General features: G+C 45.5%; 1 protein-coding gene across 2 annotated transcripts in view; it reads left to right on the top strand.

Moving 5' to 3' along the window:
• Positions 1 to 16971, top strand: part of FARP2 (FERM, ARH/RhoGEF and pleckstrin domain protein 2) — a 66106-nt gene that overhangs the window by 14825 nt on the left and 34310 nt on the right. For both annotated transcript variants that reach the window (XM_054385834.1, XM_054385835.1), the window contains exons 2-7: positions 6321 to 6425; positions 8618 to 8660; positions 9069 to 9147; positions 11086 to 11183; positions 12190 to 12304; positions 16391 to 16538. In XM_054385834.1, the coding sequence (XP_054241809.1) occupies positions 6321 to 6425; positions 8618 to 8660; positions 9069 to 9147; positions 11086 to 11183; positions 12190 to 12304; positions 16391 to 16538 (588 nt within the window). The remainder of the gene's footprint in view (positions 1 to 6320; positions 6426 to 8617; positions 8661 to 9068; positions 9148 to 11085; positions 11184 to 12189; positions 12305 to 16390; positions 16539 to 16971) is intronic.

The raw sequence follows: 16971 nt of genomic DNA, 5'->3' as shown, positions 1-16971 counted from the left end.
TGGAAAACTAGATATTGAGAAGTAAGGTGGTCTTGTTTTAGCCATTAAAAGTTAATGAATGGTATTTCTTACCATCGTGCATTATTTCCTTCTGTATGACAACTGTAGTTCAAACACCACCCTGGATTCATAAATGTAGGCCTTGTTTAGACATAACATTAATGACAGTTATTAATAGGGAGTTTTGAGGAGGTTTTTGATGTCTCCCGCTGCATTTGGACAGAGATCTAACAGATTAGAAAAGGGCTTTAGATAAACAGAGCTATATACTCCCCCAAATGTTTGTATATTTCTGGTTAAGAGAGGAAATAACAGCTCCAGTGTAACTACTGTGTTTAGTTGCCCGGTGTAGTTTTTTTTTTTTAATCTGCCAGAAGATAAGAAATCACTTTTGCACTGGGCATGACCACTAAAGTGCACCCATTGGACAAAAGAATGAATCTGTGGATTGGAAAGGGGGTCTTTTTTTCAATCAGTTTCAGTTCACTTTTCATGCCTGTGCTTCTCTTTGGCTGCTCATGGGATGCTCTGTGTTGGCCACTTGTGGGTGATGATGTAAACTTCTTCCCAATGAGTATAAATTCCTTCCTCTCATGCAGATAAGCTGTTTACTGAATGGCTTTTTCTTCCAACAGTTGCAGATAATCTGTAACAAAATCCAAGGTCAGCTGGTGTTTGAAGAATTTGGGAGTCAGTGGCTACTTTTCATTCTATGTCATAGGATAATAGAGTGCTAGGCATTGGAAGGGACCTCTAGAGGTCATCAAGTCTAACCCCACTGCCAGAGCAGGATCACCTAGGGCAGGTCACACAGGAACACATCCTGGTCTTGAAAGTGTCCAGAGAAGGAGCCTCCACAACCTCTCTGGGCAGTCTGCTCCAGGGCTCCAGCACCCTCACAGTAAACAAGCTCTTTCCCATGTTGATATGGAACCTCCTGTGTTCCAGCTTGTGGCCATTGCTCCTTGTCCTATCATTGGGCACCACTGAGAAGAACCTGGCACCTTCATCTTGTCACCCACTCCTCAGATATTTATGGACATTAATAAGATCCCCTCTCAGCTTTCTCTTCTCTGGACTAAACAGCCCCAGGTCTCTGTCTTTCTTCATAGGAGAGATTTTCCAGTGCCTTCATGATCCTTGTAGCTCTCTGTTGGACTCTCTCCAGCAGATCCCTGTCTCTTGAATTGGGGAGTCCCAAACTGGACACAATATTCCAGGTGTGGTCTCAGCAAGGCAGAGTAGAGGAGGAGGGCAACCTCTCTTGACCTGCTGGACATACTTTTCTTGATATGTCCCAGGTGCATCTGTGCTTGTAAGTCTCCAAAGACTCATTTTTTTCCCAAACCCTTGGCTTTTAAACTGATTTTTAAATTTTTTTCCCCGGTGGCTTAACTGCTGCCAAAAGTGGATTTAGTTTTTGGAAAATTTGAGCAAGGGCACTTTGTCCATTTTGGAATATGAGAATACTGCTCATAATGAAAATGCTGAGGGGTTCTCTAGTTTTCGTTTAAAATACATGGAAGCAGAAAATTCAGTTGTTCTGGAAGACATCTTTGGGAGTTACTGGTCTGTGGAAAAGCAAAAGCTATGCCTTCCCAGTTTGTTTTTCTGTCTTCCTAAGTTAACACCTTATGATCTGCCATAAAGGGAGTGATATCTGAGAATTTAGGAATTACAGTTGGGATTGTAAACCAAAAGTAGCTGTCATCCCAACTTCTTAAAATTACTTACGTTTTACTCTTTTGTCATAAAAATTGCCACTGTGAAAGGTGTCTACTTTTCTGACTGAAAAATACAGATACCTTCTTTGGTCATGAAATTTCACTTGAAAATGGGAATTCCTATTCCTGTCTGGTGCTGGTTTAGCACTGAGCTTGGTCATAAGGTGCATGGGCAGGGAGTGGTCACACAGGTGTTCTGCTAGTGCAGGGTCCCCATTGCATCACCAGCTTGTCAGGATAGCCTGCCTGCACAGTCCTGAGGGAGCTGTGCCCAGCAGGATCGGGGCAGGGATTCTCCCCTCGTACTTACCACTGGTGAGGCTGCAGCTTGAGTGCTGGGTTCAGTTTTGAGGCACTCGCTCCAAGAAGGACGTTGAGGTGCTGGAGCAGGTCCAGAGAAGGGCAAGAAAGCTGGTGAAGGGTCTGGAGAAGAGGTCTTCAGTCTGGAGAAGAGAAGGCTGAGAGGGGACCTTATCAATGTCTACAAATATCCAAAAGATGGCTGTCAGGAGGAGGGAGCCAGTCTCATTTCAGTGGTACCCAGTGATAGAATGAGGGGCACTGTATGCAAACTCAGTCATAGGAAACTCCTTCTCAACATGAGAAGAAGCTTCTTTGATGTGAGGGTTGTAGAAGGTTGAGCGGAATGCCCAGAGATTTTGTGGAGTCTTATGAGCTTTTCAAGCTTGGTATGAATATATAGATTGATTTGAAAAACAAATCTGGTGTCCTGAACAGTCTTCTGATAGTGCCTGGTAGTGCGGCTGGGGAAAGCTTTTGTTAGCAGCCTCCTTGATTTATGGTTTTGCCCTGTGGGTCTTTTTTTTTTTTTTTTTTTTTTTTTTTTTTTTTTTTTTTTTTGTCATGTGGAATAATTCAGTAATATCAGCAGTCATCTTGGCAGCGTATAAAGAGTAATTGAGAAGTTTGGAATGGAAAGTATGCTGTGTTCTGAATCTGTGTTGAGAACAGGACCTTTCTTAGATGCATTCATGCAGCTTCTTGCTCTGACGTCAAAAGTGCACTAATTAATTACTTAAAAGATTCTGCTTTGTGCTGGTTTTGTGCACATTAAACAATGACATGGAAATACTCACTGCATAACTTTCTTTTTCACCAACTTCAAAATCATAGAATCATAGAGTCATTCAGGTTGGAAAAGACCCTTGAGATCATCAGGTCCAACCATTAACCCTGCTCTACCAAGTTCACCACTAAACCATATTGCTAAGTGTCACATCTAAAGGACCTTTGAACACATCCTGTTCCGCTGTCCCCATCATAAGAAGGACACAGAGCTGTTGGAGCAAGTCCAGAGGAGGGCCACAAAGATGATCCAAGGGCTGGAGCACCTCTGCTATGAGAATAGGCTAGGGGAGCTGTGTAGGATGTACCCCATGTAAAAGTATAGGTTGGGGACTGATATTTGTGCCAGGTGAATGTGCCTGACCTCTGCTTCACACCTGTGATTGCCTGGTGAAAGTGTGAGTGAGGAGGATGAGTCAGTTCTTCTGCCTTTCTGCTTCTGTACTTTGCTCCTTGGATCCACTTGGCTCCATTCACACTGTGATCACCAAAGCTGTTTCAGATGTGATAGGATTAGAGGGAATGTATTGAAGCTTGAGGAGGGCAGGTTTAGACTGGAGATTAGGAAGAAATTCTTTATAATGAGGATGGTGAGATGCTGGAACAGGTTGCCCAAGGAGTAGTTAAGGATGTCCCCTCCCTGGAGATGTTCAAGGCCAGGTTGTATGGGTCCTTGAGTAACCTGGTATTGTGGGAGGTGTCCCATCCCATGGCAGGGGGATTGGAATACATGATCTTTAAGGTCCCTTCCAACCCAAACCATTTTATGATTTGCAGAGCTGTCAGACTTCTCATTGAAATTTGGGGTTTGGTGAGTTTTTTTAGAAGCTGTCCACAGGTATTTAGCTGAATTTTCCAGTTCTAAAACCATCCACAGTTAATCTCTTTTTCCTGTAAGAAGGAATTCTTGAATTTTCATGCCTCTCAGTAACATGAAACAATTTCCTCAACTTTCACTATTTTCTTACTTTTTATCCCCCTCTTTATTTTAACCTAAACTAGCCTGTTCTTTCTGTTAGGTATTTTCATTTTAATAAATTATCCTAATTCTCTTACAAATTTATTCGAATGCCTAATACTGCTCTAAGATACAGGTTCTGAGTTTAAATAGGGTCAGTTACAGCACTGTGTGCCTGCTTAGATGGGAAAGCTGCAGAGTCTTCCAGCACTCCAGTTTTACCAAATAAACAAGTCCTTGGTGGCACCAATGCCTGGGCTGTGTTCTGCCTGATCACCCAGCTGACCACAGTGTTGCCAGACCCTGCCACTGCAGTTGTCCATGGTCCAAGGTAGAATGTGGATGCTGGTGGCTGTGCTACCTCCTTCTGCAGCCTACACTAGCCATCCTGCTAGCTTTTGTGTGTTGCTGGAATAATCCCAAAGAATGCAAAAGTCTTTAGAATTCTTTTCATGGACTGCTTTGTGAGTTAATAAATGCTGTTTTTTTTCCATAGAGTCATAGAATGGTTTGGATTGGAAGGGGCCTTAAAAATCATTTAGTTCAAACCGTGCTGCCATGGGCAGGGACACCTTCTGCTAGGCCAGGTTGCTTAAGGCCTCATCCAGTCTGGTCCTGAACACCTGCAGGGAGGGAGCATTCATGGCCTCCCTGGGCAACCCGTTCCAGTGTCTCATCACCCTCACTGTAAAGAATTTCTTCCTAATCTCCAGTCTAAATCTCCCCTCTTCCAGCTCGAAGCCATTGCCCCTCATCACTACAAGCCCTTGTAAAAAGTCCCTCCCCAGCTCACTTATAGCCCCCTTCAGGAACTGGAAGGCTGCTCAAAGATCTCCCTGGAGCCTTCTCTTCTCCAGGCTGAACAGCTCCACAGGGGTTCTCCAGGCTTCTCTCAGCCTGTCCCCACGGGGGAGGTTCTCCAGCCCTCTGATCATCTTTGTGGCCTCTGGATTCTCTCCAAGAGTTCCATGTTCTTCTTGTGTTGGGGGCCCCAGCACTGGATGTAGTGCTGCAGCTGAGCTCTCACAAGAGCAGAGGGGCAGAATCCCCTCCCTTGTCCTGTTTTTGTTGCTGGCTGCTGCAGTCAGGCGATCACAGATGCTCATCTGTTTTGAGAAGCAGACCCAAGTGCAGCTGTCCTGTGTGCACTGTGTAAGTTTCCTGCTTTCTCTCTTATTACTACAGCTGCTTTCTGCCAGTGTTTGTCTTGTGGCTTTGCACCTACCTTGACTGTGAAAAGGGTTAGTGAGTGGGTTTCTTGAAAGGGGAATTCCTCTTGCACAGAAGGCCTGGTGCAAGAGGGCAGCATTGGGCTTCTCACTGGTTTCTTTGGCAGGGAGCTGAGCTGCAGCCTTCCTGTTTATTTCCTAACAGAACAAATGCTACCACCTCCTGAGTTTTTGACCATTGTTTGAAGAAAACAGTTCAGGTTTTTCAGAGATGTTCCTTTGTAGAAGACAAGTGCTCATTCTATCAGCAATGGCCTTGCATGTGCTGTGACAAGCAGCCACTGCCATCCCTGGCAGCAGCCAGCCTGGCCCCAACAAGTTGTGTTTGCACAGCTCCTGCTTTCCTGCAGGGCCCACCAGAGTTTCTCAGCTCAAGGGAATTCTGGCCAGATGCAACCCCCTGTAGCAGCCTTCTTCGGCCATCTTGGCCTCCCCTAGAGCATCTGCACAAATTTTCAGGTCTTGTTGGTGTGCAAGTTGTGCATGGCCATAGAATCATCTCATCATAGAATGGTTTGGGTTGAAAGGGATATTCACACAATCACAGAATGTTAAGGGTTGGAAGGGACCTGCAGAGATCATTGAGTCCAACTGCCCCTGCCAGAGCAGGATCACCTAGGGCAGGTCACACAGGAACACATCCAGGTGGGTTTTGAAAGTCTCCAAAGAAGGAGACTCCACAACCTCTCTAGGCAGCCTGCTCCAGTGCTCTGTCACCCTCACAGCAAAGTTTCTCCTCATGGTGAGGTGGAACCTCCAGTTTTCCACTTTGTACCCATTGTTCCTTGTCCTATTGATTCCTTATCTTGCCCACCCTGGGCAGAGACATCTGCCCTTAGACCAATTTGCTCAAGGCCCTGTCCAGCCTGGCCTTGAACACTTCCAGGGAGGGGATATTGGTGTTGGTAGAAGTGAGAGGGTTGCTACAAGCATGGTTTTGCCTGCTGCAGCTGTGAGGGAGGACTGCAGTGTCCAGCTAGACAAACAAATGTTGCTGGTTTATTGAAGGAGCTGCAAATAGTTTGCAGCTAATCTAGTCTGGTCTCATGGCTGACCCTGCTTTGAGCAGGAGGTTGGACTTAGATGACCTCCAGTGGCCCCTTCCAGACTGAGTTCCTCTGATTCTATGAAGACTGTTTATGTGGAACCAGGCCTGTATGTTGGATGTTTGCATGTGACAGTGACAAGAATAATGCAGCAAATCTTTGATGTCTTTTTCTACAGTTTCTAAAGATACCAGAGTTACTTTATTTTAATTTATTGGAAACTTATTCATGTTTAACCTCACTGTATTTTTACTTTTTTTTTTTTTTCCTTCATTAGTCCAAGTACTATGGGCAGACATTACTGACAGAAGTTTACAAGCATCTGAATTTGATTGAATCAGACTACTTTGGGATTGAGTTCCAGAACATCCAGTCCTACTGGGTATGTACAGTTTCCTGCCAAATTCACTGTCATAAAAAAGTTGTCTGAATTCCATTGCTTATGGTTCAAAAGTTTTCAGATCTGCTGGAGTCTTCTGTAGGATTATCTCTTTGATTCTTGTCAGTCTGCTTTGCTTGCCAGAATGGCAATTAATGCAGCAGAGGGGAAGAAGTTCAACAAGGCCAAGTGCAAAGTTTTGTACCTGGATTGGGGCAATCCCAAGCACAAATCCAGGCTGGGTGAGGAGTGGCTCAAGAGCAGTCTGGAGGAGAAGGGCTTGGGAGTGTCAGTTGATGACAAACTCACCATGAGGCAGCAATGGTTGCTGGCAGCCCAGAAGGCAGCCATGTGTTGGGCTGCATCAAAAGCAGTGTGAGCAGCAGGACGAGGGAGGGGATTCTGCCTCTCTGCCCTGCTCTCGTGAGACCCCACCTGGAGCACTGCACCCAGTTCTGGTGCCACCAGCATGAGAAGGACATGGAACTGTTGAAGTGGGTCCAGAGGAGAGCCATAAAGGTGATGAGAGGGCTGGAGCACCTCTCCCATGGGGACAGGCTGGGAGGGAGAGTTGGGGCTGTTCAGCCTGGAGAAGAGAAGGCTCGAGGGAAACTTCAGAGCAGCCTTCCAGTTCCTGAAGGGGCTACAGGAGAGCTGGAGAAGGACTTTTTACAAGGGCTTGTAGTGTAGGACAAGGGGCAATGATCTCTAAAGTCCCTTACAACCCAAACCATTTTATGAAGATCTGTGAAAGACTCAGATTCCACTTCTCGTGAAATCTAAAAAGAAATTGTTAAGTAGTTGCTGATTTTCCCACCTGCAAAGGCATAAATAAAATTCTTCTTCCTTCAAAAAGGGGGAACATCAGCTCAAAGTGCAGCCTATGGAGCACTTATAATATCATATTACAGTGTGTAATCAGTTAACTCAGTCTTCAATTAGTTTATCTTAAGAGATGTTGTAGACCTTTTTCTAATACATGTAAATCTCAGCAGATACACAGACCTGCAAGCTTGTGAAATCTTGATAAATCATTGATCTCAAGAAATACTGACACTCTCTAAGCCTTCTAGTCACTTGTACCTTGCAAAGAGGGTGGTGAGACACTGGAACAGGTTGCCCAGGGAGGTTGTGGGTGCCCCCTCCCTGGAGCTGTTCAAGGCAAGGTTGGATGAAATTGCAACCTAGTGTAGTGGAAAGTGTCCCTGCCCATGGCAGGGGGTTTGGAACTAGATAATCTTTAATGTCCCTTCCAACCCAAACCATTCTATAAATCTATGACTATGTAGTTTCTAAACTGTCTCCATTACTATATTTTTTCTATTACTTCTTCTAGTTTTAGTACTCCCAGAAAATATGACTAAGAACATACAGAATGCTCACAGCACCAATGCTTACTGCTTCTGTAATTCTGTAGCTTGGCTTCTGCCTGCAGTTGTGTGTTTTGGCATGACTTCTGTCTTCCTGGCAGTAGATCTGTGCTTCTACTGCCTTGCCTACAGTTGTCCAGCAGCTTTAAACACAGAGCAGTAGTTTTTCTACTAATGGATAGAATCATAGAATGGTTTGGGTTGGAAAGGATCTCCAAAGGTTCATCTAGTCTAATCTCCCTGCAGTGTGCAGGGACATCTTCCATTAGATCAGGCTGCTCAGAGCCTTGTTGAGTCTGCCCTTGAATATCTCCAGGGATGGGGCCTCGATTTGCTCTGGGCAACTTGTTCAAGTGTTCCACCACCCTCATGGTGAAGAACTTGTTCCTAACATCCAATCTAAATCTCCTCTAATTTCAAACCATTGCTCTTTGTCCTATCACTACAGACCTTTGGAAACAGTATCTCTCCATGCTTCCTGTAAGCCCCTTTCAGGTACTGGAAGGCCGCTATTAGGTATTCTTGGAGCCTTCTCTTCTCCAGGCTGAACAACCCTAGCTCCCTCAGCCTGTCCTCACAGGAGAGGTGTTCTAGCCCCTGGTTATTTTTGTGGCCCTCCTCCTCCTGACCTACTCCATCAAGTCCATGTCCTTCCTGTCAATTCATATAGCTAAGTACACTTTTTTAAAGCAAAGGAATTGCTGCATTCCTGCAGTGAGGAAGAAATGCATACTACTAAATGAGTGCTTTGTTTGAATTTACTGTGGATGTTTTCATGTTGTACTCAAATATCAATGTCAATTTGTAATTTTTCTTTAATTTCAGATTTGGCTGGAACCTATGAAACCTGTTATTAAACAAATACGGAGTAAGTAGTTGTAAAAAAGGAAGTTCTCCTTAATTTACATCTGTTTATTGTGGGTTGCTTTCACAATTACCACTTGATTTACTGGTTATGCTTCACTGAAAATTGGCCTTGGTAGGGGTGGTGGTGGTTCCTGTTCAGGCACGCAGACCTGACCTTTTTAATATGTAGTAGGGGGTGGGTGGAAGGGAAGCTTAGTGAAGATGTGGTTCTTTGTGATAAATACCTTGATAGGTCGGGTCAGCTGGTGTTACCTTTAAGGGAAACAAGACATTTGCTGCTTCTGAGTTTGGACTCAATCCTAGAGGTCTTTTCCAACCTTAATGATTCTCTGATTTCTATGCATGTTGGCAAACAGAAAATGCATTAGCTTATAAAGAGCTTTCATGAACTGAGTAACTTCTCTTGCAGGACCAAAGACTACAATGCTTCGTCTTGCTGTGAAGTTTTTCCCTCCAGACCCGGGCCAGTTGCAAGAGGAATACACAAGGTAAAGTATTTTCTGCAGAAATTGGTTTACTTTACTTACTGAAATATGGAGAAGCAAGAGAAAGAGGACATTACATGTCTTTTTAACCAGAACTTACAGTGAAGTTGAGTGAGAGCGCTTTGGTCAGTGTGATGGTTTTAGCACATGCTTGTTAGGAAGAAATTCTTGACAGTAAGGGTGGTGAGACACTGGAAAATGTTGCCCAGGGAGGTCATGGATGCCCCCTCCCTGGAGGTGTTCAAGGACAGGTTGGATGAGGCCTTGAGCACGCTGGTCTAGTGGAGGATGTCCCTGCCTTTGGCAGGGGGGTTGGAACTAGGTGATCTTTAAGGTCCTTTCCAGCCCAAACCATTCTATGAATCTGTGTTGGCAGGTGAATGTTCAAAAGATATTTTTCAGAACAGAAGAATGTGCAGGTTAGGCCTTGCATAGACATCATGGTGCCAAAAGATATGGGATTGTGAGAAAATATTAAAATTAATAAACAGCCTGTATTTAAAATAATCTGCACATATTTTAATAAATGAATTGTCATTTAAACTTCTAAAGCCCATACTTTAATTCCATCTAGCAAAAGTTGCTCTACTGTTCACATTTTTTCACCAGTGCTTTTCATGGGGCACTTTTGCTGGTTGATGACTGATTCACAGATTGTATGGGGTAGGAAGGGACCATCGAAGTTCATCTTTTCCAACCCCCCTATATTCAACAGGAACACCTTCAACTAGTCAGGCTTGCCCAGGGCCACATCAAGTCTCCTCCTAACAAGACAGCAGAATAAGTGATGGTCTGCCATCTTTTTTTCTGACAGATAAAAATCACTTAAGTATTCATTACGTTTATTTCCAGCTAAAAATTACAGCTGCTGTTACTTCATAAACCCAACTTGTTAAAAGCATGGGTTTCCTTCTGCTTCCTTGTTCCTGTGTCTTCATTTGTGCTGATAAATCATAGAATGTACAGTTTGGAGGGGACCTCTGGAGTGCATACAGTCCAACCCCCTGCCAGTGCGGGATCATCTATGGCAGGTCGCACAGAAAGGCATGCAGGAGAGTTCTGAATGTTTCCAGAGAAGGAGACTCCACAACCTCTCTGGGCAGCCTGTTTCAGTGCTCTATCACCCTCACAGTAAAAACGTTTTTCCTTATGTTCGCATGGAACCTCCTCTGCTTCAGCTTGCACACATTGCCCCTTGTCCTGTCATTGGCCAACACTGAGCAGAGCTTGGCTCCATCCTCCTGGCACTGCCCTGTACATCTTTATACACACCAGTGAAGTCACCCCTCAGTCTCCTCCAGGCTAAAGAGCTCCAGCTCCCTCAGCCTTTCCTCAGAAGGGAGATGTTACACTCCTTTCAGCATCTTTATGGCTCTGTGCTGGACTCTTTCAAGCAATTGCCTGAGGTCCTTCTTGAACTGAGGGACCCAGAACTCGACACAATACTAGAGATGCAGCCTCACCAGGGCAGAGCAGAGGGGGAGGAGAACCTCTCTCACCTACTAACCACACCCCTTCTAATACACCCCAGGATGTAGTTGGCCTTCTTTGCCACAAGGGCAGATTGCTGGCTCATGGTCATCCTGTTGTCCACCAGGACCCTCAGGTCTCTTTCCCCTACGCTGCTCTCTACAGGTCAATCCCTGACTTACAGCAGTCCATGGGGTTGCTCTTTCCCAGATGCAAGACTCTACACTTGTCCTTCAATTTCTCTCCACCCAACTCTCCAGCCTGTCCAGGTCTCACTGAATGGTGCTGGATTACTCATGGGTTATTTGGTTTGATTTGACCATCCTTGGTAACAAGGCTTCTGTGTTGCTTTGGATTTGGAGAGGAAGAATGAGGAAATGCTGTTTTTCTGGGTACTGGTCAGTTGTTTTACTGTTCTTCCACATGTCAAGATGGTACCTGTAACCCTGGTACTTGTAACTCTCTCTTCAGATACCTGTTTGCATTGCAAATCAAGAGAGACTTGGCAGAGGAGCGACTGACCTGCAGTGACAATACAGCTGCTCTTCTGGTCTCTCACCTTCTGCAATGTGAGTATCAAGCTGTGGTGCCAGCAGGGGATGTTGCCATTGCTAACCTGCGGTAAAGAACATACAGAAGCTTTTGGTACCTAGCAGCATTTTCTGTCTCATGGCATTTCATTAGCCATGTGCAGTTAACCTGGGCAACCTCATATTGAAGAACTTCTTCCAAGATCCAGTCTAAACCTACTGTCCCTCAGCTTCAAACCATTCTGCCTTGTCCAGATGATCAAAGGGCTGGTGCACCTCTGCTGTGAGGATAGGCTGAGGGAGCTGGAGTTGTTCAGCCTGGAGAAGAGAAGACTTTGGGGGGGGACTTTTAGCAGCCTTCCAATACCTGAAGGAAGGCTGCAGAGGGACTTTTCTTAAGGGTGTCTAGCAATAGGACAAGGGGGAATGGCTTGAAGGTGAGGGAGAGTAGGTTTAGACTGAATCTCAGGAAGAAGTTTTTCAGTAGGAGGGTGGTAAGACTTTGAAATAGGCTGCCCAGAGAGGCGGTGGATGCCTCTTCCCTGGGGGTGTTCAAGGCCAGGTTGGATAAGGCCTTGAGCAACCAAGTCTAGTTGAGAGGTGTCCCTGTCCATGGCAGGGAGTTGGAGCAGATGATCTCTGATGTCCTTTCCAACCTAAGCCATTTTATGATACGATGAAATCCACAACATCGTTTCTGAAAGGCATGGAAATGTGATGGGGAGACCAAAACTCAAGATACAGACTTTACAATCACCTAACACTGCTTTCTCTGTGTACTATCTATTTATTTTTAGCTTCCCAAGTAGGCTTGTCCATAACTATTTTGCATATAATTAGAAAAATTAAACTGAAACATCATGGTTTGGTATGAGGTAAGGAAGAAATGTTGAGACCACCTCACAGATCTTTTAGAAGACTCACATCTTTGATTGTAAAGAAGTCTAGATTTTTCAAATGATGTTCAAATACTGGAATGCTTTCTGTCATTGTCCTTCTCTATTGTTTTTGTCTTGCTCTAACACTGTTTTGTCTTCTGCAATAGCTGAAATTGGGGATTTCGATGAAGCAGAGGATCGAGAACACCTTAAAACAAATCAGTATTTGCCAAACCAGGAGAGAATTCAAGGAAAGATTCTGGAGTTCCACAGAAAGCATGTGTAAGTGAGGAGTAATGTACAGCCCTGATGGATACTCCTTCTTGAAGGTTATGCATGCTGTGTGATAGGATGATGTTAAGGTGGTGTAAGTTAAATTCCAGTTACACTGAGCAAGAGAAGTTTGATACAGCAATAAAATCAGAATGTTAAGGCTTAGAAGGGGCCTCCAGAGAACACTGAGTCCAACCCGCTGCCAGAGAAGGATCACCTGGGACATATCCAGATGGGTCTTGATTCTCCAGAGAAAGGAGACTCCACAACCTCTCTGGGAAGGCTGCTCCAGGGTTTCAGCACTGTCACAGTAAAGAAGTTTCTCCTCATGCTGAGGTGGAACTTCCTGTGTTCCAGTTTGTATCCGTAGCCGTTTGTCCTGTCACAGGACACCACTGAAAAGAGACTGGCACCTTTATCTTGACACCCACCCCTCAGATATTTATAGACATTGATAAGGTCCCCTCTCAGCCTCCTCCAGACTGAACAGCTCCAGTCCTCTCAGTCCTTCTTCATAGGAGAGATGTTCAAGTTCCCCAGTCATCCTCATAGCTCTGTGTTGGACTCTGTCCAGCAGATCCCTGTCTTTTTGAACTGAGGAGCCCAGAACTGGACACAGTATTCCAGGTGTGGTCTCACCAGGGCAGAGCAGAGTGGGAGGAGGACATCCCTTAACTAGCTGGACACAGTTCTTGATGCACCCCAGGATGCCATTGGCTCTCTTTGCCAAAGGTGATAACCCACCCTTAGCATTACCTGAGTACTTTGGACACACAGTTGAAATCTGCCTGCTGTGTTGGAAACAACTTTGGTGGAGTGATGTAGTTTTGGAAGCACTCCAGTCCTAAAAATAGCTGCAACTTCCTTATACATCCCTTCTCTTGTCCCTCACTAGTGCAGTGTTGGCCACCCTTCTCCATTTTTAGCAGCTGTGAAGGTCCTGTCCTTTGTCAGCGTGCAGCCAGATTTTTCCTCATTTCTGGTACAAGGAGTAAGCAGGAACATGGATCTTGAGCATTCCTCTCCTTTTTGGCCATGCACAGTGCAGTTAAAGAGACAAAATGCTTCTCTCTCTTCTCATCTTCATGCAAGCACATTTTTATTTTTACATTTTATTTGCAGTTACTGGAAGGTTGCTCTAAGGTCTCCCAGAACCTTCTCTTCTCCAGGCTGAACAGCCCCAGCTCTCTCAGCCTGTCCCCACTGGAGAGATTTTCCAGCCCTCTGATCATCCTTGTGGCCCTCCACGTCATTCTTGTGCTAGGAACAGCAGAACTGGATGCAGAACTCCAGGTGGTGTCTCACCAGAGCAAAGCAGAAGGGCAGAATCCCTTCCCTGTCGTGTTACTCACACTTCTTTTGATGCAGCCCAGCACATGATTGGCCTTTTGGGCTGCCAGCTACCATTGCTGGCTTATGGTGATTTTTTCATCAACTGGCACCCCCAAGTCCTCCTCCTCCAGGCTGCTCTCAAGCTGCTCCTCACCCAGACCTTACTTGTGCTTGGGACTGCCCCAACCCTGGTGCAGGACCTTGCGCTTGACCTTGTTGAACTTCATGAGGCTGGCTTGGGCCCACCTCTCCAGCCTGTCCAAGTCCCTCTGGATGGATCCCTTCCCTCCAGCATGTCAGCTAGGGCACACAACTTGGTGCTGTCTGCAAGCTTGCTGAGAGTGCCTCAGTGCCACTGTCCATGTTGCTGATGTTAAACAGCACTGGTCCCAGTACCCACCCCTCAGGGCCACCACTTGTCACTGGTCTGCATTTGGACACTGAGCTATTGACTGCAGCTCTCTGGGTGCAGCCACCCAGCCAATTCCTTCTCCTGCCAGTGTTCCACCCCTCAAGTCCATGCTTTTCCAGTTTGGTGACCAGGATGTCATGTGGGACAGTGTCAGGTGCTTTACACAAATCCAGGTAGATGCCATCAGAGGGGTCTTCCCTTATCCACATTATAGCACATTACTTATCCACATTATAGATCCTTCAGCAAGAGCCTGAGTTAAGTTTGCTCATTTCTATAGTTGATTAAAAAAAGAAAGGTTGTGGTTTGAAGGTGGTGCACTGCTGGTGGTGCAGTTCAATCCTGGCAGCCCGGACACTCCAAATGGAATGTTTGCTGCCTTCCTGCAAGCAGAATGTTTCCTGTGGGGTGAGTGTAGCTCAGAATTAAAGAGAATGATTTGTTTGCCTTTAGATGGCCATGGTTGTTTTGTTGGGTGTGTCTGCATACATAAACCAGGAAAGAAATAGGTGATTTAATAGATTTCTACATAGATTTTCTGTTATCCTCATGCTCTTTCACAGCTTGCTAGCCTACTTGTCCATGATTTAAATTCTTTCAATTGTTTGGAAATTAGAAAAAACTACAACTTGAGGTTGCCACCTAGTCTAAACATTTTCTTCACGTGCAGTTTTTTGAGTTCTTCTCTTCAGTTCTCTGTTAATCCCTGGGTTTAAATGCTCTGTAAGCCACCTAACATTTAACAGTATTTATTTTGGATCAATATTTTAACATAGCCCCAGTATTCATCTAGTTGGGGGTATGTAAGGAACCTTTACGCTTCAACTCCAATTGCACTGACAGCAGTTTTTGCTGCAAAGTGCTTGTAATAGGTAGTCTGTTGTCCAGTGACCTGGGGAAGATTAAGCAGATTTATCTGCTTAATGGATGAACAAAATTAGACCAGATTGCTTTCAGACTGGTCTGTGCAGATTAGTCTGCAGCAAACATCTGAGGGTAATGACTTTGAAACTGCTGCTCGTGTGTAACCATTTGTGGTGCAGCAGGGGCTGCCCAGCTCCCCACTGCCCCTGCTCCAGACTGTTCCTTTTGGGAGCACAGTCAGGATGTGTGCAAGAAGACAACCTGACAGGCGGGGTTGAGAATTTTCTTTTGGAGATGCACTGTTCTTTGGGTCATAAGCTTGAGGAGAGCAGATTTGTGACATGGAACTGTGGTAGCAAGTCCAGAGGAGGGCCACAAAGATGATCTAAGGGCTGGAGCTCCTCTGCTATGAGGATAAGCTGAGGGAGCTGGGCTTGTTCAGCCTGGAGAAGACTCTGGGGGGACCTTACAGCTGCCTTCCAATACCCAAAGGGATCCTACAGGAAGGCTGCAGAGGGACTTTTCATAAGGGTGTCTAGCAATAGGACAAGGGGGAATGGTGTGAAGCTGAGGGAGAGTCTGTTTAGACTGGATCTTAAGAAGCTCTTCAGTATGAGGGTGGTAAGACTCTGGAAGAAGTTGCCCAGGGAGGTTGTGGATACCTCCTCCCTGGTGGTGTTCAGGGCCAGGCTGGATGAGACCTTGAGCAGCCGAGTCTAAGAAGCATCCCTGCTGCCCGTGCAGGGAGGTTGGAGTAGATGATCGCTGAGGTCCTTTCCAACCTAAACCATTCTATGATCCTATCATTGACAAAAAGGGTTCCCAGGCACTGGAACAGGCTGCCCAGGGTAGTGGTGAAGTCACTGTCTCTAGAGGTATTTAAAAGACATCTCGATGTAGTGCTGAGGGCCATGGTTTGGTGGGAGTGGCTTAGCAGCACTGGTGGGGTTGCAAGCTCTAGGTGAGTGGTTGGACTTGATGATCTCAAAGGCCTCTTCCAAACCCAGCAGTTCTGTGATTTTAATAATTCAGGTAGTCCTGAAACCCTTTCTGAAATGGGGCGTTCCATGCCAATATTTGCTTTGTTTCTGTTCTGCTGGCTGTGGTGCTCTTCCATCTCTCATGTTTACCTTCTTAATGTGTGTACAAACAAGCAGAAGTAGGAGCTTCATGGATCAAACCAGGAGTTGTTCAACTTTATTGTTCCTGAACTGAAAAGTCTCTGAACTAGTTAGTCACCAAACTGGTTAATGTCACAATATACCTCAGTCTATGGGATGCATTTTGGATTGGTCATCTATTGCTGTTGCATATTGCTTCTATTACAGAAGTTTGTGTCATACTTCACTTGGAGTGAAGCTACTCAACTAGATGAGAGAGGAAAAAAAATCTCCTGTAGTGCCCGAATTCAGACTGGAGTGCATTGACCACTGTGGCAATATTACAGAATTGGATGTTCTTAAAACTGTATTTCTTCTTCCTTATAGGGGTCAAACTCCTGCTGAATCAGACTTTCAAGTGCTTGAAATTGCTCGCAAACTGGAGATGTATGGCATCAGGTTTCACCTTGCCTCTGACCGCGAGGGCACCAAAATTAGCCTGGCTGTTTCACACATGGGCGTGCTGGTGTTCCAGGTAAGGCAGGAGGGAGGGCTTGGGTATGTGGCTCTGTCCTTCCATTAGCAGCTCTTGGGAATCAGTCTTTCATTTTCAGTTCTGGTATCTCTGATTATTTTAAAATTTAGCAATTTTTAATGTCCAAGGGAGTGTTACCGAATCCCCCAAACTACTGTTGGTTGCAGTTTGTCCGTGGTTAGACAAAGGAGAGCATCAAAGGACAGGCTGATAGAACTGGGGCTGTTCAGACTGGAGAAGAGAAGCCTCTGGGGAGACTGTACAGCAGCCTTCCAGTTCCTGACAGGGGCTACAAGAAAGCTGGGGAGGGACTTTTTACAAGGGCTTGTAGTGATAGGATGAGGGGCAATGGCTGTGAGCTGGAAGGGGGGAGATTTAGACTGGAGATTAGGAAGAAATTCTTTCCACCTTTCTTAAAACCAGTGTACTCCTC

The sequence above is a fragment of the Indicator indicator genome, chromosome 13 (genome assembly GCF_027791375.1).
Source record: "Indicator indicator isolate 239-I01 chromosome 13, UM_Iind_1.1, whole genome shotgun sequence".
NCBI lineage: Eukaryota > Metazoa > Chordata > Aves > Piciformes > Indicatoridae > Indicator > Indicator indicator.
This window is presented reverse-complemented; position numbering and strand designations above follow the sequence as displayed.